This window comes from Dasypus novemcinctus, chromosome 13 (assembly GCF_030445035.2).
Source record: "Dasypus novemcinctus isolate mDasNov1 chromosome 13, mDasNov1.1.hap2, whole genome shotgun sequence".
In the NCBI taxonomy this organism is placed as follows: domain Eukaryota; kingdom Metazoa; phylum Chordata; class Mammalia; order Cingulata; family Dasypodidae; genus Dasypus; species Dasypus novemcinctus.
The window spans coordinates 25621648-25645295 of NC_080685.1; the positions used below are offsets into that span (position 1 = coordinate 25621648).

General features: G+C 46.1%; 1 protein-coding gene across 8 annotated transcripts in view; it reads right to left on the reverse strand.

Moving 5' to 3' along the window:
• Positions 1-23640, reverse strand: part of PI4KB (phosphatidylinositol 4-kinase beta) — a 39397-nt gene extending 15757 nt beyond the window's left edge. The window contains exons 1-7 of one of the 8 annotated variants that reach the window (XM_004451713.4): positions 23131-23640; positions 16081-16186; positions 14343-15279; positions 8481-8525; positions 5803-6030; positions 4677-4904; positions 2104-2213 (exon numbers count right to left, since the gene is read on the reverse strand). In XM_004451713.4, coding sequence (XP_004451770.1) covers positions 2104-2213; positions 4677-4904; positions 5803-6030; positions 8481-8525; positions 14343-15251 — 1520 coding nt within the window. In that variant the 5' untranslated portion in view covers positions 15252-15279; positions 16081-16186; positions 23131-23640. Of the gene's footprint in view, positions 1-2103; positions 2214-4676; positions 4905-5802; positions 6031-8480; positions 8526-14342; positions 15280-16080; positions 16187-20881; positions 21066-23130 lie in introns of those variants that run through there. The other 7 variants (XM_058309630.1, XM_012522629.4, XM_012522628.4 and 4 more) reach the window with 7 other exon arrangements.
• Positions 23641-23648: the final 8 nt, after the last annotated feature.

Below are 23648 nucleotides of genomic sequence, written 5' to 3' on the forward strand. Positions count from 1 at the left end.
TTTCTCTCACTTCTCAATAAACTCTTTACTTGTTTACATACCCTATAGTGTGTCCTTAAATTCCTTTACGTGATGTAGCCAAGAATCTAGAAACCCACTGCCAGCAACATCTTTGGGAAGCCAGCCAAGACTGCAGAAGGCAAGTAACACTCCCCAACACCCGACAAAGACTGGTGAGTTGAGACTTATCAGAGCCTGTCTGTGACCTCTTCTGTCTTAAGAGAGAATCATCACAGGGATGAGGAAGTGCACTACCAAACTGGTCAACTATAATAGGCTCAGGGAAATTACTCAGAACAGGACAAAAAAATCAGCCTTATTTCAAGGAAAGCTGGTAGAGGCAATTAAAAACAACAACAACAACAACAACGCTGGTAGATACTGACTCTACAGAAGGACAGATCCTCTTTCTGCTGTTCTAATCCCTAAAAAACAACCCCCAAAACAAATAAACAAACAAAAAAAAACCCATAAAGAGATATCATTTCATACCTATTAGAATGGCTACTATTAAAAAAACAAAAACTGAAACAGAAAATAAGTGTTGGGGAGGATGTGGAAAAATGGGACACTTGTTCATTACTGGTGGAAATGTAAAATAGTACAGCCTCTGTGGAAAACAGTTTGGCAGTTCTTCAAAAAGTTAAGTATAGCATTACCATATGACTTGGCAATCCCATTTCTCGGTATATATTCAAAAGAAGTGAAAGCTGGGACTCAAACAGAAATTTGCACACTAATGTTCATAGTTGCATTATTCACAATTGCCAAAAGATGGAAACAACCAGAGTATACTTCAACAGATAAGTGGATAAAGAAAATGTAGTACATACATACAACAGAATATTAATCATTCATAAAAAGAAATGAAGTTCTGATATATGTGACAACATGAATGAACCTTGAAGATACCATGTTGAGTGAAATAAGCTGGATACAAAAGGAAAAATACTGTATGAACTCACTGATACGAAACAACTAGAAAAAGCAAATTCATAGAGTCAGAAACTAGACTATCGTTAACCAGGGGCTGAATTTGGAGTAGGGAATAGGGAGTTAATACTTAATTAGTACTGAATTTCTGTTCGAGTGATGAAAAATATTTGGTAATCGATGGCTGTGATGGTAACATTACATAGGAATGTAATTAATATCATTGAATTATATATTTGAAGATGGTTAAAAAGGGAAATTTTAGGTTATATGTGTTACTAGAATAAAATTTTTTTAGAAAACACAAAAAACACAAAACCATAGGACTTGACAAAACAAACAGTGATCCTTAATATAAACTATGGACTATAGTTAATAGTAAAATTAAAATAATATTCTCGGGAAACGGACTTGGCCCAGTAGTTAGGGCGTCTGTCTACCACATGAGAGGTCCGCCCATGTGGGAGGTCAAACCCCAGGCCTCCTGAACCCGTGTGGAGCTGGCCCATGCGCAGTGCTGATGCACAAGGAGTGCCCTGCCACGCAGGGGTGTCCCCCCGCGTAGGAGAGCCCCACGCGCAAGGAGTGCGCCTGTAAGGAGAGCTGCCCAGCGCCAAAGAAAGTGCAGCCTGCCCAGGAATGGCACTGCCCACACTTCCCGTGCCGCTGACAACAGAAGTGGACAAAGAAACAAGATGCAGCAAATAGACACAGAGAACAGACAACCGGGGGAGGGGGGGAATTAAATAAATAAATAAATCTTTAAAAATAATAATAATAATAATATTCTCATCAAATGTAACAAAGCACCACCACACTAATGCAAAGTGTTAATCATAGGGGTAATATATGGAAACTGTTTTCTGCAAGACTTTTCTGTTAACCTACAACTTCTCTAATAAAAAATAAAAATTATAGAACAAAAATAAAAAAGACAGAGAGGGGAGTAGATGTGGCTCAAAAACAAGCAAAACAAACAAAATAAACCCAACTCAGGGAAGCTGATGTGTCTTGGAGGTTGAGTGCCAGCTTCCCACATACAAGGTCCTGGGTTCAATCCCCAGCACCCAGTAACTCAAAAAACAAACAGATGGAGAGGAAAGGGACAGAGAGATAGGCAGTGCCTGTGAGGATGGAGGAAAGCTGAGGGGCAACTTCATCTGGCCATACCGGATGTCCCCTGCTGCAATGAACACAGGCTCCTTGCTCTCCTGGCTGGTGATGCTGTCCACAGAGAACTGGGAGATGTTGTCACAGCTGTTGGTGTGCACTTCAGGGAGCTGGGGAGAAGAGGGGAATGCAGGTCAGAAGTGCCAAGCACAGTCTCACTTCTTTCACCTCCTCTCAGATTACCTCCTGCTTGCTTATTATCTCCACATCATGTTCAACCCTCCCTTCAAACTGCTCCAGAAAACTTCCCTGGTGACACATCATCCTGACTACTTGGACACAAAACTACTTAGAAACTTACATAGGCCCCTTGGCAGTTTCTCAAAGTGTGAAAACGACCTGCATCAGGAGGAGCTGGACTACTTACTAAAATGCAGATTCCCAGGTCCCACTCTCAATCTCAATTCAAATGACTAGGCACGGGATGTGGAAATACGAATTTTTCACAAGTTCTCCAGAAGACTTCCCACACATTAAGGTTTAAAAACCACTACAGGGAAGCGGACTTGGCCCAGTGGTTAGGGCGTCCATCTAACACAGGGGAGGTCCACAGTTCAAATCCCGGGCCTCCCTGACCCGTGTGGAGCTGGCCCATGTGCAGTGCTGATGCGTGCAAGGGGTGCCATGCTACGCAGGGGTGTTCCCCGCGTAAGGGAGCCCCACGCGCAAGGAGTGTGCCCCATAAGGAGAGCCGCCCAGCGCAAAATAAAGTGCAGCCTGCCTAAGAATGGCGCTGCACACACGGAGAGCTGATGCAGCAAGATGACGCAACAAAAAGAAACAGAGATTCCCGTGCCCTTGACAACAACAGAAGCGGACAAAGAAGATGACGCAGCAAATAGACACAGAGAACAGACAACCAGGGCAGGGGGAGTTAAAAAAATTAAAAAAAAAATAAAAACCACTACAATGACCATCACAGAAAACTGAACATCAGCCTCATACTGAGAGCTCCCCAAAGCTAGGGATGCTTTCTTCCCAAGGGTCCAGAACCCTCTCCAGACTAGACTGCTCCGGCCATTTCTTCAATCTAAGCCATCACGTTTACTTCCCATCTCTAACTATAGAATATTCCATCAGACACCAAGGCCCATGTCTAGACCCTTCTTCTCTCCCACCTTTGAACCAAAGCATTTCTCAATTCCATTTATTTGTCACTTACCATAAATTGCCTTGTTGTATATCCTAAATGTTGTGTTTTTTTTAAGATTTATTTTATTCTTTCTTTCTCTCCCCATCCTCCCCTTCCCCATTGTCTGCTCTCTCTGTCCATTTGCTGTGTGTTCTTCTGTGTCCACTTGCATTCTTGGTGGCACCAGGAATCTGTGTCTCTTTTTGTTGCATCCATCTTGCTGCATCATCTTTCCGTGTGTGCGGCGCCACTCCTAGGCAGGCTGTGCTTTTTTGCGCAGGACGGCTCAATGCAGGGCGCACTCCTTGTGCATGGGGCTCCCGTATGTGGGGGACACTCCTGCGTGGCACGGCACTCCTTGTGCACAGCAGCATCGTAAGGCCCTGGGTTTGAACCCTGGACCTCCCATGTGGTAGGCATATGCTCTATCAGTTGAGCTAACTCTGCTTCCCTATCTTAAATATTTTAAATGTCTGTGTCCCATCTCCCCAATTGAACTGTAAGCTCAAAGACAGAGATTCTGTCTTTTCACAAAGTGAAATCTGGTTGTGTCATGCCTGTCATAAAAATCCTGCTCTGGTTCCCTACTGCTCTCAGGATAAAATCCAAGCTCCTTTCCACAGCTTACAGGACCCTTCCTATGATCTGGTCCATGCCAACCTCTCAAACCTCATTCTTCCTAACTCACTTCCTAACTCAAACCCACAGAACACTGCAGCAATAAAAATTTCTTTCAGTTCCCAAAATGGGCCAAGCTCTCTTGCCTTCCAGTCTTTGCACATGTTATTTCCTCTCCCTGAAATACTTGTTGCCCAGCTAATCACCACCTATCCTTCAGGCCTCAACTGACCTGCTACTTCCTCCAGGAACTCTTTTGTGATTCCTACCCCAAGTCTGGAATAAGGGTTACCTCTTCCCTCAGGTGCGCCCATAATGCCCCATCCTCTCCATCACAACCTGGATCATACTATATACCCTACAACTACCAGATTACTGGTCTTGTTCTCTCTCCTCCTAGGTCACAAACCCCTTGTAGGCAGTTGGACAAGTCTTATTCACTAACACATGGCACCAAGGTCTGGCACACAGAAGGCTCTTAATATTTGAGTGAATGAATGTATAACTTACCATTGTCTGCTATCCTAACACAACTTTATATATTAAAAACAGATGTTCAGTAAGTATTTTGACAAAATTTCCCCCACTCCTCTGGCCTGGAAGTTCCTTCTGATATTTTAACTTGTAGGAAAAGAAGATCTACCTGAATCTATTCCAGACCAGAGCTGTTCTGAGTCTCTCCCTCTCATAACCTTTACTACCTACACTACTCATTTGGGTACTTGCCTCAGCCTGCTTTAGGGTGTATTGTCTTGTCTCAAATACATTAAAAGCTCCTGGAATAAAGTTACCGTGCCCTTATACCTCCTTGGAGCTACCTCACCTCCACTTGCAGCTCGCCTATGTCATCCACTGACCAGGCCTCATCATCATTGTCATAGTTGGGCACAGTGCTGAAGCTGCCTGCCCGCTGCTCATGGGTGATACCACATTCAGGCAGGTTCTCCACAGACCGTGTGCTCCGGATTCGGTTCTCAGGGATCCGGGCAGGGACACTGGTGGTGTCAAAGTTTTCACATTCAAGGACTTCCACATAGATCAGGTAGGGAGCCTGGAGGGAAAGTGAGAACAGCATTTGTAACTTACCTCCACCACTACCCCTTAAATCTCATTTTCACACAGTTCTTCCTTCTGCCCACTCCTAGCTCCAACCCTCATTCATCATCCCGACACTATGAATACCATTTTTAGGGGAGGAAGTTGTCCTACACATACCTGTATAAAGAATTTGTGCGAGAGAGCACATGAGTCTTAATACACTTGAGCTGAGCTTTAAGTGCGCAAATGATGCACTTGGGCAAAACCACTCCCAACTATCAATTACAGCCCATAAAAAAAGCCTGGAAGCCTCTGTGGACATGTCATAAAGACAGGGTCCAGACAGCTGTGTGAACAAAAAGATAGGGGAAGGCTGGGCAAGGTTCCAAGGAGGATTCTATCTGTCAACACTTTTTCTGAAGGAAGAATCTGAACTATTAACACTTTTTCCAACCAGCAGACAAATTTAGCTAATTCTAATGTCAATCAGACATCCTTCTCTTCTTCTCCCTGCCTGCTCTAATGAGAAAAGGTTTTAGAAACAAACAGAATACTTCTCTACCTTGATGTTGATATACCTGGAAAACCTGAGAGTTATAGAAGGGCTAGAGAAGAGCTTCCAAAATGACTTTAAGAAGGCGGGGAGAGTGACTCTTTCCTGAGGTATGCCAAGAGGCAAGCTGAAAAGATTAGGCCTCCTTGGTCCAGAAAACCAAAGTCCAAGAAGAGGAACAGATGGGCTCTCAGAACCATGATAGCACTGAGGGAAAGTCATGGTTGACATGTGCACCATGAACTATGAAGGGAGTCCAGGATATTGCTGGGGGCATCCTTGGGCATATACATAAACCCTAGATAGTCATGGGAGTAGAGTCAGGTCATGGGTAGGGTTTGGGCTAGAGCCCACCTACCTTATCCTTGGAGTTGAGGACAACAGCCTGGGTATGGGGCACGCGGACCACGTGGTGGTCAAAGCCAGCTGTGGGCAACCAGACTCGGGCAGGGAGCTTATGGTTGAGCAGAGAGAGCTCTGAGATAAGACGCTGGGTCTTCTGCTCCTTCGTGGGGAGTGTGGCCAGCCGCTTGCCGATCGCCATGAGGGACTTAATGAATTCTCGCTCGGGAGCCAGTCTGACGGGCTACAGAGTTGGGATGAAACAGAAGAGGGTAAAGAAAACATAGAAAAAGGTGGCCCATCCACTCAGTAATTCCTAGCCATTAGGCCAGGGATCCCAGTGCCAGAAGAACTCCAGGGAAGGAGCTACCTTTTGGCCCGATAAGAGATCCCACCCTACCTCTGTCAGCTTCAGTCAGGAACAGGCAGAAAAGCTAGCACCTTCTTTCTCCACAGGCTATTTCTCAAGGGTGAGGGGGACTGTGAATCTAGCTAAGCTAGGTCACTGGGATGCCAACCATCTTCTCTTAGACTTGAGTTCTTCAGGGGTTGTCTCAGTGCTTCAGGGTGGGCAGAGGGACAGCATCCAGAGAGGTTAGCCAGGGCCCCAGAGAGAAGAGCTTCTGACATGTGAAGCACTTCACCTATCTCACAGGCTTGTCCCTCTCCATCATCTGGATCCTCAGGATGAACCTGTGTGGAGGAGCTCTGTGGGGCCCACAAGGCTAGAGATAGGAGCTTCGGGTCAATATTTCCCCTTTCAAAGAGGGAAGACTCCCTTTGTATGAAGACTTTTTCTGCTTTCCATGGCATTTCCCTTCCCAGCCCACAATCTCTTACAAGGGATGAACGCACATGCAGGAGATGAGAAAAGGATGAGCAGATTCTGTGTTAATAAAGGGACAATCAACAGGGAAAGAAAAGGCAGATAGAGAGAGAAGACTGGGATAGGCGGAAGGAAAAAACAATAGCTCCTTTTAGCCCTGAAGACCTGTCTCTGTGATTTTCCCCTGGGCCTCTTTCCCAATTCTCAGGGACTAGGCTCCCCATCTTGGTTCCCTGCTGGTGGCTTGGCTCCTCACACTGGGCCCTTCAGTCATCCCAGAAAGGGCAAAGTCAGTCTGGGGAGTGAGGTAGGGGTGGGGGAAAAGATGGACGCAGCTAGACACGAAGAAGGACTCTTTTCCCAGCTTATGTCCTTTTACTATCGGGGTCATTTTAGTCAAGATAGCTACCTATCTCCCTGTCCCATTTCCCCTCAGCTAGACAAGAGCAATATCTCCTCCTCTAATAGAAATAGCATTTCATGCACCAGGCTTTTTCCTCCCTCTCTGTCCTGCTTAGTGTCCTGATTGAGACTTTTTACCCTCACTCCCTCACACTGCAAAAAGAGCTTCTTCTGTAAGCTGGGTTGTACTTGGCCTGCCTCTGCATGTGCAACAGAACCAAGGTCAGAAGAAGAGCTCCTCTCTCAGCCTCTATTCCATGGAGGGCAGGCTGAGAGACCCACCTAAGTAATGAAATAGGGTGTGTCAAACAGTGAGGAGTGCTTTGGTGGGGACAGGGTTGAAAAGAGATAAGGAAAGGGGAACAACAGAACTAGGTTTCTGGGGTCCCTGGAAATATTCCAGGGGCCTAATGAAGAAACAAAGAAAGGAAGAGGAAATTTAGAGACTCACTCCTTCATCCTGAACCCCCAACCATCACCTAAGGTGGCAAATGATCACTGTCCCAATGACCCTCCACCCCAACCAATATCATAATCCTCTTAGATTAGAAAAGGCAGAACTCGTCCCCATCCTCAAATCAGCATTTGTGTCTGGGGCCCCAAATTACATAAGCACGTTGGAAATGTGTCCCCAGGCCTCAAGAGAGAAGCTCTGCCACATGGAGGAGACAGGAATCATGATTGAAAGGGGAACAGCACAACAAAGAAAACTGATTGGGTAGACAAATAAAAATGAAAGATGAAAAAAAATCATCCAAACTCCCAGAGGGTCCAGCATTTCCTCTCACGTCTCTGCCCAGCAACAAGGACCAAGACCCTGTGGAACCAGAGGGTCAGGGTTAGTCTAGAGGCCATCCAGAGGGAACAGGAAAGGAGAATGGGGATTAAGGAACATCCTGGGCAATGAGCTGGGTACAGGGAAGGACTCAGACCTGGAAGAAAGGTGGCTAAAGTTTAAAAGAAAACAAGCTGGGGGGAAGTAAATGTTTCCTTCAGGCCAAGTTCTGTTTTCTTTTGGAGTCAGCTCACCCAGCACAGAGCCTAGCATTTAGAAGACACTGAATAAATATTTGATGGTCTGATGGCAGAAGCCATGTGGAAAGGGTTCTGGGTGGGAGAAACAGAATCCTCGGAGTTTCTGCCAACTAGTTCCTGATCCCAATCTAGGGGTATTTTCCACCTCTCCCCTGGGTGTTTGCTCCAGGGACCCCAGAGATGTGGGCTGAGTGTCACCTCACCTCAGCTGTCTCTCAGAAAAGGGTCAACTGAGCCCCACTCAGCCTGGGGCTCAGGAAAATGGCAGCAAAGGCAGGGGGACTCCTCCAGGTCTGGGAGGCTTGGGAGGCCATGAAGGAAAGAGGTTTTTTACTCCAGCCTGGGCCTAGGGGCTCAGAAGACCTGGGAACGGAGAGGAAATGCGGCCATGGGGGGAGCCTGCCACCCAGTCCCAGCCTGGCCCCACTTACGGAACTGAATGAATTATCAATACTCTCGGTGCTGGAGGAGAGCTCCTGGGAAAGGGCCAGAGGGCAGGGGGAGAAAGAGAGGGCAGGAAGGGAGGAGGAGAGAGACAAAGGCAAAGAATTTAGCTCCAACTTGGATCATAACTGCTTCTCTTGTGTAGCTTTAGCTTCCTGCTCTAATGAAAGAAAAGACAACCCTGAAATACCAACTGCCCAGCCGGGTTCCTGACACTTATGGGAGAAGGTGGAAGGACATCTCAGACCCTGAAATCAGAAGGGTGAAGAGACTAACTGCCTCTGCTTTTTACTTTCCCTTCTATTCTCACATATCTGAGCCTTCCTTCTAGGACAAAACATTACAGCTGGGTCTCTAAGGACGTGAGCAGCTCTGCACTGTCAAGTTTCCCTGCTCTTTACCTATTTATGTGCTTTCAACCAAACCATTCTTGTGGCGACCACCATTAAGGGACTGAATTTAACAAGCTGCATGGGTCCCATACTGAAAATCTCAGGGAGAAAACAGAAGAGCTAAACTTTCAGTGCCAGGTGTAGCTCCCCTCTAATCAGCTTCACTATCACCCTGGGAAGACCAACTCCAATCTTGAACCTGTGTGACAAAGGGCACTGGGGTGAACCTGAAATCTCTGGGCTGGTGGGAGTAAAGGATGAACAAATCTCATATTTACTAAACCTCTGCAGGATTCCTGTCAGACTATTTCACATGACACTCAATAAATTACAATTTTTGACAAAAGCTGGGGAGCCAGGACCTAGTTAAACCCATCTAAGGCTGAGTAGCTGGTCAGCAGTTGTCCTAGTCCTAGCCCAGGAGATTTATCTAACCATCTCCCCATCCCTGTGAGCAAACAGGGAAGAGAGATGGTGGTCAAGCTCTCATTCAGCAGCTCTGATGGAGGCCTGGTGCACAGGGCCCGGGCGGGGCTCAGGGAAGGGAGCAGGAACAGCAGGTGTGTACAAGCCTGCAGGAGGGGAGGAGCCTCGCCCTAAGAGATAAGGGCAGGCTCCCAGGGCAGGAGAGCAGTGGTTACTGAGCTTCTACTCTGGAATCAGCATTCCAAGCATCTACTAAATTCATTTCCATGGTTTTATTTCTATTCTGTCTGGAGACCCATAGTCAGGTGCTTCCTTGAAGAATCTGGGGAGAAGCCAAGCTTGGAAACAACTCTCAAGGTACAGCTCTTTCCCTTTGGTCAGGGGTGGGAGTGAAAATTGAGAGTAAGGATTCCAGGATCTATTATGAGTCAGTAGTTCAATTTCTGCCCATGAGCTGATTAGGGAAGGAACAGCAGGCAGGACATTGACTTTGTGAGCAACACGCCAGTTGATTCTCCCACAGACAGGACTCCTGTCTGACTTGTTAACAGCCTTGAGGGAAGGGAGGTATATCATGACCTGCTGCTTTCCTCCTATTCCCTGGACTTGAGTCATTCATACTGAGTCAGCTCTAGGGAGCAAAGCTGAGGCCAAGAAGCTGACATCACATCATATCAGGCTAGGAGGCCTTCTGGGGATTCCAGTGTTATATGCAGCAGATGTCTCTGTACAAAGGTTGCAGTCCTGAAAAGACAACGCTGATCTACTAAGAGTGTAGTTATGCGGGGGCAGGGAATGGAATGGGGGTGGTACCCAAATCATTCTCTGTTCCCTGAGCCCCTACCCCATGCCAAACTATTTACCATTTGGTTACAGATAGGAGGGAAAAACTGCCTGAGCAGAGTTCCCTGACTAGACGGATATAAAACTACTTTGAAGGGGCAGGATTTGGGATGGGGGCAGTGACGGGAAATGGGAGAAATAAATGCTAGAGCTCTTTAATTGTGGGGGTGAGTGTAAAGGATTCCTCCCTGAAAGAAAATAGAACTTCCTGTGAGATCTGGGCAGAGAAGAGCTTTATAGGGAGACTGGAGGCAGGAAGAGAACTGTACAAGTAGTCCTTGGGCCTCCTCCCTGAGTTCTCACCTCACCCTCCTGGAGCTCCTCCACTGGGGGTAGGAGTGTAAGTTTAAACTCAGAACCTAAAGGGAAAGCAGAGATGGAAAGCAGAATATCAGGTCCCATTTAGAGATTCTCCTTCTAGAGGGTATCTGCTCAGGCCTTAGAAAATTATGTGAGACTTCAAAGTGAACTGGGAGGTCATTCCAGAGGTTATGCTTACGTACATCTCAGCAGCATCTCATTGACTGCCAAAGTAAATACTGTCTCAAACAGCAGGCTTCCTGAGGGTTCCTGAGGGTTCCTCAAATAGCAGGTCCTGACATCCAGACACTACAGGCAGGGCAGACAGATCAGGGGTTTGGTGCCCTGCCAGTGGCCCTACTTTGGAATTTATGCTCCCCAGCATGACAGAGTTGGACTCAGTTATGGTTTCCTTACACATGGTTCTTCTGCCCCTTCTATTTGAACCTATTGTTAGTACTAGAGTTGATAGCTGTATGTCCAAGAGACTTAACTCTTTGGGCTGTCCACGTGCCAGTTGGAACCTAAATCTCAACAGAGTTGCAACACCTACTCTCCAGCTCACTGGACTCAACCAGGACAACTGACAAGGAGATGATGATGGACAACGACCACGCCAAGGAACAGAGAGAGTCTACAACTGCAAGCAAGATAGTCCCATTAATCTGTCCAATGGGATCTAAGCCCCCTCTCAATTAGAGGTGGAATGGGCATCACCATCCCAGAATCCTCAGGATTGGGGAATGAATGATGGACTAGTGTAGACTTACAGTTATTCTACTATAGACTTATTGTGATTCTAGCAATGGAAGATCTTTTATCATTGATGAGGAGGCAGTGGCCACTGGAGGTTCTGAGGGGAGGGAAAGGGAAAAATAAGTATAATATGAAGGCATTTTTGGGACTTGGAAATTGTCCTGAATGACACTGCAATGACAGATACAGGCCGTTATATATCTTGTCATAACTTACAAAATTGTGTGGGAGAGAGTGTAATCTACAATGTATAATATAATCCACTCTTACTGGCAATGCTCCAAAATGGCTTCATCAATTTTAACAAATGTACCACAATAATGAAGGATGTTGTTAATGTGGGAAAATGTGGGATGGGTAGGGAGCGGGTCATATGGGAATCCCCTATATTTTTTATGTAACATTTATGTAATCTAAGTATCTTTAACACATTTTTTAAAAGTATATGTGTATATATATATATACACACATATATATGAAAGAAAATTATGTGCTTTGTTTTAATAAGATGTTTCCTGCTTATGGACAGGAAACAGCTTTTCAAGAGTCATAAACTAAATACTTCCCTAGTTAATGGGGTTTCCATTATTACCTTGAGTTCTCAGAGGGCAGGGACAATGTTTTATTTACCTTTCCATTTTCCACTGATTCTAGCACAGGACTTTGCATACTGTATAATGTATAAGCTCAATAACTATTTGTAGAATGAATGAATGCAGCAAGATAGGGGAGAAGTAGAAGTAGAAGGAAAACAATATGCTTGCTATTTTGGGGACAGAAGCCTTGAAGATTCTCAAAATGCCAAAGGGATTTGGAGAGCCTTCCTGTACTGAAGATTCCATGCTTAGATTCCTAGTGATACTCATATTTATTCTCTTTGAGCACATTTCCTGAGTAGCCAGAGAGGATTCAAGTTTCTAATCTGCCAGCATCAGATAACTTCTGAGTGCCTGGGGATGTGCTATCTCCTTCCTTTCTTGGATTCAAGGATGCAAGATCAGGAACCAAGTTGGCCAGAACGACAGTTGGAGAACCCACCCTAGGAGAATTAAGCACCAACAGAATACCTGTTTCTCAGTGCCATCCATAATCTCATCCTGAAGCAGGACTAAAATGCAAAGAAGAGGGACTAAGGACATCATTACAGACTAAGAAAAGCCCCAAGGCCTCAGCTCTCTTGGTCCTAAAGATGAGAACTACAAAATAGATACAGAGAAAAGCCAGGCCTGACAAAGAAGCACCTAGGGATTCATATCCAGCTGCTCACTCACACTGCTGCAGGTAAGAGGAGGCAGCTCCCAACCCTTCATAACATTAGTTTCATCAGAATCTGGATGAGTCTTCTTGCTCTGCAACCAACTCCCTTCATGACCCTGGCCTCATCTGCCAAGCGCAACCATAAACAGAATGGTCCAATCTGGTTCTGAGAACAGCTTTGGCTCTGCCTGTGTATGGATGTGAAAGCTTGGGCCATTCCACTCTAAATGGCCTCTTACAGACACAAAGCTCAGAAAAACCTAGCAGATAGACCTGGGGAAGCAGAAGCTAAGAAAAGACCAAGGCAGTCCAGCTGAATGACTCTGAGCACCATCTCTGGATTTGAGTCCTAGCCTGACATTCACTAGTTGAGAGATTTTGGGAGAAACATCTAACCTCCCTAAACTTCAGTCTTCTCATTGGTAAAATGTTAATACCTGTCTCTTAGTGTTGAGGATTCAAGATAAAGTACTTGGCATAATACCTGACACATAAGTGCTCAATAAATGTTGGCTCTTTTAGCTTTACTATTACCCTCAGTCTAGGTCAACAATCAAACCAAAATTATAATCAATTCCTAATTTCCAGAGAGTTCAGGCTCTGAGGTCTCCCTCCCTGCCTTTTCTTCTCCCTAGGCACTCTGACCTCTCCCCTAGTTGAAAGAGGTTCCATTGTACAAGAAACGTGGGTGAGTTATGCACCCCACAGAGGCAGATGCCAGAAGGATGGCTATGTGTGATTTCCAACAAGTGCAAATTCCTTGTTCTTTTCTCCCTTCCTTCCTAGTCTGGGCTGGCAGCCAGGACGGGAGCTTGGCCAGTGTTGAGACAGAAGGGCACCATTGTCTGACTGGGTCACCAACACTTGGTTGTCCACTGAGCAACTTCCCCTACTATCTGTCCAGATGTGGAGTGGAGGGAGGGTGTAATTTACTGAGGTGCTCATCTGCTTCCTACTCTGTATCCTAAAGTGGATACCCCCAACTGTTACTGTAGTTTCATCTTCTTCCCAGCCTCCAGATCCTTGACTGAGCACTGGGTATGCCTGAAATTCACCCCACACCAAAATTATTTCCCTCTTCCCTTTGTGCTTCTCCCAAATGATGTGGGAAAGATATCAGCAAGACACCCCTCCCCCAAGGGGAGGCAGGAAGGAGGGGATTCTGCAGATACCTTAGTGATAGGGAATGAACTCTACCCTTATGCCCACAAAAAGCAGGATCTGCAAGGGGTGGGGGAGATGGATTATGTCAGGGGTTCTTAACCAGGGGTCTGTGAGCTTGAACTGAAATTTTTAAAAAAAGCATTATTCTTGAGGGGATGTGTTGGTAAGGGTGTGATGTCTTTATTAAATAGTACACAATACAGTGTGGACTTAGTAAGGGGTCCTTGGTTTTCACCTGACTGGCAAAGGGGTCCATGGAACAAAAAAGGTTAAGAACCCCTGGATTATCTGGAATAGTGGACAGGAGAATGAAGCTGATGTTCTATTTAACACCTCTCCTCCCCCGACACACATAAAACTCAACACAAAAACCACAGTCCCTTTTCCTTCCCCACGGTTGCTGTTCTGAGAGGCTCTGGTAGATATGCCAGGTCAAGTCAGGGTGGGAGGGTCTCTGCCGCAAGTAATTTAACTAGCTATATGACCTGAGGCAAGTCACTTTATCTCTCTGGGTCTCTCGGAGTTCTTCCTTTGTAAAATGAGGCAGCTGGAATACATGAATTATAAGGTCTTTTTCCATTCTAACATTCCATGCTTTTATCACAATGAAATGAAACAGAGGGAAGGAGAGAAAAGGACAGAATAGCCAGACATCCTATCTCCATGCAGCCCTCTGCCACCTTGTCCCTCTCTTCATCCCCAGAATTTTACCTCATCCTCATTCTCCACTTTTGGGTTGCTGGCTGTTCGTTTCAGGTTGCTGCTGAGACTTATACTGGCGGTGGCATCTGACTTAGAGCGCTGGTGAGTCCTTTTAGAGGGAGAGAGCCCAGTGTCAGGGGCTGGGCTCAGAGAGGGCAGATCCCTCTTTCGGTGAGCTGGCTTCAGCTCATCTGAGAGGATCAGCTTCCGTAGTTTGGTCCCACGGGAGTGTCGTTGAGTGGAAATGTGCATATCTGAAGAGTAAGCCCCCAGCAACAGGGCACACTGCAGGGAAAAGTTAATGCTCTGGCGGCAACGGTGGACTATGTAGGGCTTGATGGCATCACCCACGTCCTCATCCATGTGGATGTACATGTTAAGCAGCTGGGGCAGATAGAAGTCCACGTCCTCATTGCGAAAGCAGAAGAGCCGGTTGCCGATGTAGGCTTGTACTCCAGGCTCCTTGGAGTTATACAGGTATGAAATAGCCATGGAGATGTCAAATAGTTTTGACTCAAACAGCCTCAGTAGCCAAGACTGTTTGGCTGAGTTGTTCTGCCGTCGCCTTCTTGCTCCCTTGGCTGTGCCTGAGGCCACAGTAGCCCCCATCTCATCTTCCTCCTCCCTTATCTGGGCAGGTGGATCGTCTAGGCAACGGATCTCACTGTCCACACCATCCCCATTGACCAACTCCAGCGGGGAGCCTCTGCTAGAGGTGGCCATGCCTCCATGCAAAAGCTTCACTTTTTCCAGCACTTCCTGGCAGGCCTTTTGGGCCACTTCAGGGTCAATCACTGATAGCTCCCCGACCCCCTCCGTGATGACGCTTAGCAAGGAGCCCCCACTATTCCCTGGTGGGCCAGGAGTGTGCTCAGAAGTTGGCTTCGGGGGGGCAGGCTCCACTACTGTGTCTCCCATGGCCACCGCCAGACTTCCAGCTTCCAAGCTACAGGAGGAGAGAGGGGGAAAAGAAAGGGAGACACATACACACGCCAGTTAGTGGTGCCATCCCCAGGTCTTCCCTTCTCCATGAAGCCTTCCCAGGCACCTCCTCTCAAAATCAGACGAAAAGTCTTCTCCTCCCAGGAAGCTTTCTCCTTCTTATCACTGACTATCTCCTTCTTATCACTATCTCCTTCTTATCACTGAATTATTCTTCATTCCTTCTGTTCTTAGTTACTCAGCTTAGCCTCTGTTCTTGTGTTTGCGAAAGGCTGCTTTATACAGATTTACAAATTCTTCAGATACAGTGGGAAGCAATTCTGGTCTTATTCCCTTGTCCTTCTTCAAACATTTTTCTATCTTCTGGCCCTTCCCATGTCTCCTGTTAAATGCTTACCGTTACCTTTTTCTTTTCCCCTTTAAACTGTATCTCCCTACTCATGTAACACCTTATACACAGGCTGTGAGCACCACCATGTCTTTATTTAGTATTCAATTTTTGGTGCATTTTTTCTAGATACATTCTTACCTTCCCTTTTAGACTCAAAGTACCCAGGGAATAAGGCCAGCAAATACTATGTCAGGCTTCCCGCAGAAGAAAATAGCTCTAAAACAACCATCATCAACCCGCTTAAGCTGTGCCATATCTCTGCTTGCCTGATTTCATGACATCATACCTTCCTTTTCCAGTGCTGTGGCATCTGAAATATAGTGGAAAGAGCCCTAGACTTGCAGTCAGATAGACAGAGGTTCAAAATTCAGGCTCTGCCACTATGAGAGGTATACATTTATGCAAGCCATTTACCTTCTGCGTTTATTTCCTCAGCTGCAAAATGGGAATAGCATATTGACTCCTCATTGTGGCTGTGTGGGATGAATATCTTCATATATGCATGGATCTAGCAGAGTCACTGGCAACAATAAATGCTAGCTGAATCTTAATCATCCAAAAGACTAGTATGCAGTGTGTGCAATCCATTTAAACGTTGTTCACTACTTTCCTTGCTATCATACACATACATGCTAAGAACTGGAGGGGCTCTGCAATGGGAAGAAGAAATCAGGCTGGGACTCATGGGTCTAGACCTTCCAGAGAAGAGGGAGGAACAGAAATCACAAGACTAAGAATCCGTCTCTGAAGGAGCTTTTGGGAGAAAATTAAGTGCTGACAGAAGCCACTGCCCTACAAGAACTATTCTTCAGAGTCTTACCAAATCCATATTAGGAGAATACGAGCAGAACAGAGGGAAATTTCAGAGTGATCCAGATCAGGAGAATCAGTGCAGAACAGGAGAAAATTTCAAGGTGGGGACTGGGAGAGGCACATTGTTCATGTCACATCAATCCCAGCTCCAGAAACTGGCTGTTGTCAATGGGCTCAGAAGCCTCTTCACAAAAACACAAACAGAGTGAGTCCAAAACAGACACAAGTGCATGAGCAAGAGCAAGGCAGAAGCTTTGGTAGAGCTGGACTGAAGGCAATTTTCTACTGTTAATATCATCACCATTGACCCTGGTGACCCTGGGTGCATACACTTTGAGTAGGTGGAAGAAGGAGGCTCAAGATTTAGTTTCTTCAGTCATTCATTATCTCTGGGAAGGCCCCTTTTTACCCTTCCGGTGCCTCTTCTTGCACCTCTAAAATGTTAAGAGGAAAGGAGAGTTTGGTCTGGCCAATGTCATATAGCCCGGCTCCCTGCCTCCTATCAGTCACCACCTAAATCTTGCCACAAAGACAGATAAGGACCTCTTCTGTTCTCACAGATCACTAAAATACGGTATTTCCATTTCTTTTTCTCTCAACTCTGTCAAATAAGAAGTTCATCCCTACATTTAATTTCCTTGATGCAGTTTAAAAGCTTGATGTCAGTATGAAGATGGCAACTCTTTCACTATGCTCTCTCTGAAAATTAGGCAGTGCTCTGACCAGCAGAAACAGCATGGCTGCCTATTAGGATCTGTCTCTACTTGCAACTGTGCTGTTGCATAGGATTAATAATGAAGTTCTAGGCGGAGGACTTGGCTGGGTGATTAGGGCGTCTGTCTACCACATGGGAGGTCCGCGGTTCAAACCCCGGGCCTCCTTGACCCGTGTGGAGCTGGCCCATGTGCAGTGCTGATGCGTGCAAGGAGTGCCCTGCCACGCAGGGGTGTCCCCCGCGTAGGGGAGCCCCATGCGCAAGGAGTGCGCCCCGTAGGGAGAGCCACCCAGCGCGAAAGAAAGTGCAGCCTGCCCAGGAATGGTGCCGCACACACGGAGAGCTGACACAGCAAGATGACGCAACAAAAAGAAACACAGATTCCCGTGCTGCTGACAACAGAAGCGGACAAAGAAAACGCAGCAAACAGGCACAAAGAACGGACAACTGGGGTGGGGGGCGGGAGGGGAGAGAAATAAATAAATAAATCTTTAAAAAAATAATAATAATGAAGCTCTAATCATTCCCTGCCACACCTTCGCAGGGTGCTCTGCACCAGGCAGTCATTGTAATTCAACTGGGACCACCTATCTTTTAGATTTGCTTAGAAACTCACAATAGTCTAGAAAAATCCTCAATCGTCCCATACAACCAAGTTTCTTTTTTTCTTAATCTATCCTTTCCTTTTCCTCTACTCCAGAGATGTCTAAATCACCTCTTATCCCATAGGCAAAAGGAGAAAATCTTCCAGGGCTCAGCTAGGAACCCCATATCACAGTATTCAGGGGACTTTCCCACTGAACAGACTCCTCCCTTTGGCAGCCTTCATGCCCCAGGGAACCAATGCCAGGAGACATATATACATATATAGGCAGCTCTGTTCTGGAAAGCACAAATCTGGACCTGGGCTACCCTCCTGGCCTCTGTGGAACTTAGGGTCTGCCCTCATCTAAAGTAAGTTATTGGGGAATAGGGTGGATTGTTTTTTTTTTGTTTGTTTTGTTTTTAAAGATTTATTTATTTATTTAATTTCCCCCCCCTCCCCTGGTTGTCTGTTCTTGGTGTCTATTTGCTGCGTCTTGTTTCTTTGTCCGCTTCTGTTGTCGTCAGCGGCACAGGAAGTGTGGGTGGCGCCATTCCTGGGCAGGCTGCACTTTCTTTTCACGGCTGGGCGGCTCTCCTCACGGGCGCACTCCTTGCGCGTGGGGCTCCCCCACGCGGGGGACACCCTTGCGTGGCACAGCACTCCTTGCGCGCATCAGCACTGCGCATGGCCAGCTCCACACGGGTCAAGGAGGCCCGGGGTTTGAACCGCGGACCTCCCATATGGTAGACGGACGCCCTAACCACTGGGCCAAAGTCCGTTTCCCTAGGGTGGATTGTTGATGGGATTAAGGAGGCTCTGGCAATTGAGACAGTAAGAAATAGGAAAGAGATTCTCCAAAATCTAAATTTGGATATAGTAAACAACAATGCATTCATTTTCAAATGCAAAAAAAAAAAAAAAAAAAGTATAGCTTTGATGGGTAACCATTCTAAAGAAAGTGAAAGGACTAGAAAACCAAAGGGAAAAAAGGAAGGAATAGGTCCTACATTCACTACCCTTCCCCTTTTAAGCTGGAAGATAAAGAAAAACAATGAGAGAAGAGAATCCAAACCTTTAATATCAAATGGCTCCTGTGGCCCTCACAGGTAATATTACTCTCCATTCACCACCCAACAAGGACATTCAAACAACTGTGCCCAAAGAAGCTCCACACTTCACACAGAGGCCTAAACTCGTCTTCCTGTTAGACTGGGACACTGATGAAGCCTTCCCTGCTTCAGGCCTGCCAACTGGCTCCTAGAAATGGGGTGCAGGGAAGGCTGGCAACTGACTGGGCTCCACAGCTCATGCCTGGGCAATGTAGGGAATCCTGGTCTGAGCATCAGGGGGTTGTAACACATCAGAGCAGAGTAACAGCAGCTGGAGAGCACAGAGAGGGTATATATGCATGTGTTTTGTGTGAATGAGCACTTAAGAATACGTCTGCGGAGTATATGGGAACCTCATATTTTTCAATGTAACATTTGTTGTGATCTATGTATCTTCCAAAAATTAAAAAATACTTTGTTAAAAAAAATTGTTTGGGAGAAAATAAAAAAAAGAATATGTTTGAAGAGAAAGACTCTGAAAGTAGGGATGCTATCACTTAACCTCACATCTTATCATCCTAAAAGATGTCCTACTAGGACAGGATGGTCAAGAGCTCCAACTCAATCTCCTCACTAAGTTAATCACTATTCCCTTATTCAAATCTTTCTCCACAGACTATGGCTTGATTCCAACTAAACCAGGTATTTTTATATGTGCCTGTATTTCTTAGAATGGCCTTTGAAAGATCATCTGATCTAATGCTCTGCCTCCAAGGAGACAGGTGAGCTCAATTTTCCTTCTCCTTTTGAAAGATCCCTATGAGATGAATCATGTGAAGTGGAAAAAAGGATAGGGTGCTAATATCTGCATCCTACAAAGCGGGCAGTTAAGAACAAATATCGTAGGATTCCATTTATACGAAATATTTAGAATGAGCAAATTCATAGAGACAGAAAATAGATTAGAGATTATCAGAGGCTGGGGGAGGGAGGGTGGAAAGTAAAGAATTTCAGTTTTGGGTGATGAAAATCTTTTGGTGGTGTTGGTAACACAACTGTAAATGTAAGCAATGTCACTGAGTTGTACACTTAAAAGTAGTTAAAAATGGCAAATCTTATGTTATATATATGTTACCACAGGAAAGAAAAAGGTTAATGGAAAAGAAAGGGAGGTTTGAATATATTATTTAAAGTTCAAATATATTATTTATAGGTAACCAGTAGAAGAAATAAAAATGACATGGTTATATAAATAGGACATATTAATCTTGTAAAACTAAACCCTATTTTATATCAATTAATAAACCAAGAAATAGAAGAACAAACATTTTATCTAAAACAATGGCAATAACCTTTTTTTTTTTTTTTTGATACCAGGGTCAGGGACTGAACCTGGGACCTTGTATGTGGGAAGCCGGTGCTCAACTGCTAAGATGCATCCACTCCCTTGCGATAACCTTTAGAACTAAAACCTGAGACAGTTAAGAGGTTCACTTAACTCTGAGGGAGTAGGAGTAGGGATGAGTGAAAAGGCACTACTGCTTTTCATCAGAAACTCTTAAATACCATTGGGTTTGTTACCATGTATTCCTGGTAACACCCTGGGATGCCTGTTCTGTTGTTGAGAAGCTCTTCCTCACATGTTAAGGTCTAATTCAAAACCATTCCTTTAGGAGGTCTCAGATCATCTTTTTTTCCCTTTTAACCTCAATGGTAAAGGTAGAGATTTCAGTATTTCTTTTTCCTTGTAGAAACTGAGGAACAAGCAGTCCAGCAGGCTCAAGGGCCACCAGGAACCTAATAAATGCTTACCAGAGGCCTGGGTGTGTGGGGGAAGGGGGGGTATCAGGGAAGAGGGCATTCTCAAACTACCTGCAGGAAGGAAGGAAGGACAGTGGTCTCAGGGTAGTTAAGTAAATACTGAGTCAGCTGAGAACTCTCTGTGAAGGCCATGGAGTTGGTATAATCAGATTCCAGCAAGACAGCCCAAGACAGCTCTGGGAGACCCTGCTGACACAGACAGGCGGCAAAGAAAGCAACCTGCATGCTCACCTCTCTCTGAACGGTTCCTCTTCCTAGCCCCAAACTCCAAAGGCACTTTGGCTAGGTCCTCTCTCATTCCATGACAATCACGGAAAGGTTCATCCCAAACCCCTTCCCCAAAATCCAAGAATCTCAATTTGTGGCTTTGTACAGTATTCAGCAAATATATTCTCATCATGCAGTGGAAGCAGCTCTGAGGAGGAAACAGGGAAACTAGAGGAAATATGATTTCTTATTGGGGATGCTTCCAAGCAGGGAAGTTGCTCCTAAAAAGAGGGATGATGAGGAAACTACAGGCTAGCTAAAGGAGAGGGAGACAAGGGAGAAGTGGGACAATACTACTTCATAACAGATTATCAGAGAATTAATGGAACTTCATGTGCCCTCTTCACTAATGCACGCCAAGAGACAGACATAGCATAGAACTATAACATAGAAGAAAAGTCAACAACTAGTCTCCTAAGACCCAGTTCACTACAAGTTCTCTTTTCCAGCCAGTTTCCTCAAAGGGCTTTCCAACAAACATACGTTTTACCTATAGAATCTGGAGTTATGGATCAAGTACGTGAGGACTAGGGGTAGCAACTAGCTACTAGCACAAGGGGTCAGCAACTTCATGCAGTGGGATAAAGACAAGGCAGACCCAAGAAACAGGACTGGAGTTTGTCTTTCAAACTTACTCCCACAGCTGTAGACTAGAAAGATTTGACAGAGACCAAGATGAAGAAAGTCTTAGAATGACAACCACTGCTAATAAATACCTTTTGTCTGAGGCATGCAGAATGTTTTGCAAATAAACCAAGCCTAATTTTCCCCCAAACTACACCTGCAATTAGCCCATTACTGCAGATGCCTATGGTGGGGGCCACTTTCTCAAGAAGGTCACTTAAGACGTCAAAGTAAGGAGGCCACATGGTGAACTCAGGAGTCCTGATTCTGAATGTCCAAGTTCTATCTGCTGTCTCATGTTTCTTTCCTCAGTTACCCCCAATCCCACCCCTGGCCTGTATTCTCGTGGAATCAACCGGAACTATGCTAGTAAGCCACAGACAACTAAACATTCCTCTTGGACATGGACAGGAATGGGAAGACACTATCCTGTGAGCCCTTTAAAACAAGCCTAAAATTAAATAATCCAAAACAAAATTTCTTACAATCTCATTCAGTTTCCATCCAGGCCTATTCATTCCTCCTACTGGCTACTCCTGAATAGTCTACAAAGTGCAATATGATAGGAACATCTTCAAAATTTGCTCCATCCTCCAAAAACACCTTCTGTCCTGCAAAGCCTGAGATAGCTGAGGCTCCCCCTCCTCCCGAAACACATTTTCTTTTTAGTTCATGGTTTAGTTGATCCTGAAATAAGTGGTAGGTGGAAATAAAGAATGTTAGAGAGAGAATATATAGAGCCCACAGGAAAAACCAGACCAAGTGTCACAGGGGTCAGCAAAATCCTTGAAACTCGAGGGAAAAGGCATCAAAGTTGGAAAACCAGAACAGAAAGGGGCTTTGTCAGACCTCTCTCCCTAAAGAACAAACCTCCCGAGGCTGGGAGATTAGGCAGGAGGAAAGGGAAGCTAAAGAAAGTTACAGGGGTCATATAGCTCACCAGAGAAGTTAAGGATTGTGGTCAAAGTAGAATGCAAATGGTACTTTGGGACTGATGATAAGAACCCGAGATCTCTTAAGGGGAGGAAAATTGAAAACTCTTGGAAACCAGGAGTTGGGTGGGTAGCTGGCGGTGAGATAATGGAATCAGAGGACGCAGGGGAAGAGAGGGTCACAATTTTCAGTTCAGGGAAATGGGAACCCAATACCGGGGTTGCACGGAGTTTTCGGAGGAAAGGGGCAAAACAGGAAAAGGAAGAAAGGCGGGGCCCATGGGAAAGGTTTTGGGCAGAAGCACAGGCCACAAGGAAGGACAGAAGAGGAAAGACATTATAGTAGGGGCCCTGCCTGTGGAACAGGTTTAAGACAAGTGAAAATACTTCGGGATGGAGGCAACAGGAATAAGAGTGAGGGAGGGGGGAATCCCCGGGGCAGGGGAGGAGCTGAACAGAAGCAGCAACCAGAAGCATTGAAGGACCCCCAGGCCTGAGAGGAAAGGGTGGAGAAGGAACCTAGGGTGCAGCTGCCACCAGGAGGGCAGTTTTGTAGCCGAACCCAGGTGGGGGGAAGACTGAGCGGGACAGGGTAGGAGAGGGGACACCCCCGCCCTCCAGACGGTAAGGAGGACTCACGGGAGAAGAGTCGCTTACCTCTGGGGACTCCCGCGGAGGGGGTGCGGGCGGTCAGGGTCGGGCTGCGGGCACCGCCGCCTCAGCAGCAGGGGCAGCTCCTGGGCTCCATTGGCCGCCTCCGCTTCCCTGACAGCGGCCGCGGAGGCTGCACCAGGCCCCGGCTACGGGGCTGCCCTCGGCGCCGCCTGAGGGGGCCTTCGTGCTGCCTCTAGATCTACCGAGCCAGACAACCTCCTCTTCCTCCCTCGCAAAAAACCAAGACCGAAAAATGAAAATTAAAAAAAACCCAAGCAGATCTTGATGTGAGACTCCTCTCCTGAGTCCGAGCCCCTTCTTCCCAGAATATGCTTCCCTGCTTTCTCGAAGCTCAGGACCCTACCGATCCCAGAGTAACCTAAGGAGTCGGATGAGCTGCCCGGAACGTGCCTGTTTAGAAATAGAAAAGGGGGCGGGGCAGGGCTAGTTGGAGTTTAGAGAGGGAGGAAAGGGCGAAGGGAGGAGCCTAGGGGTGGAAGGTGGGGCCAATCTTTGAGAGG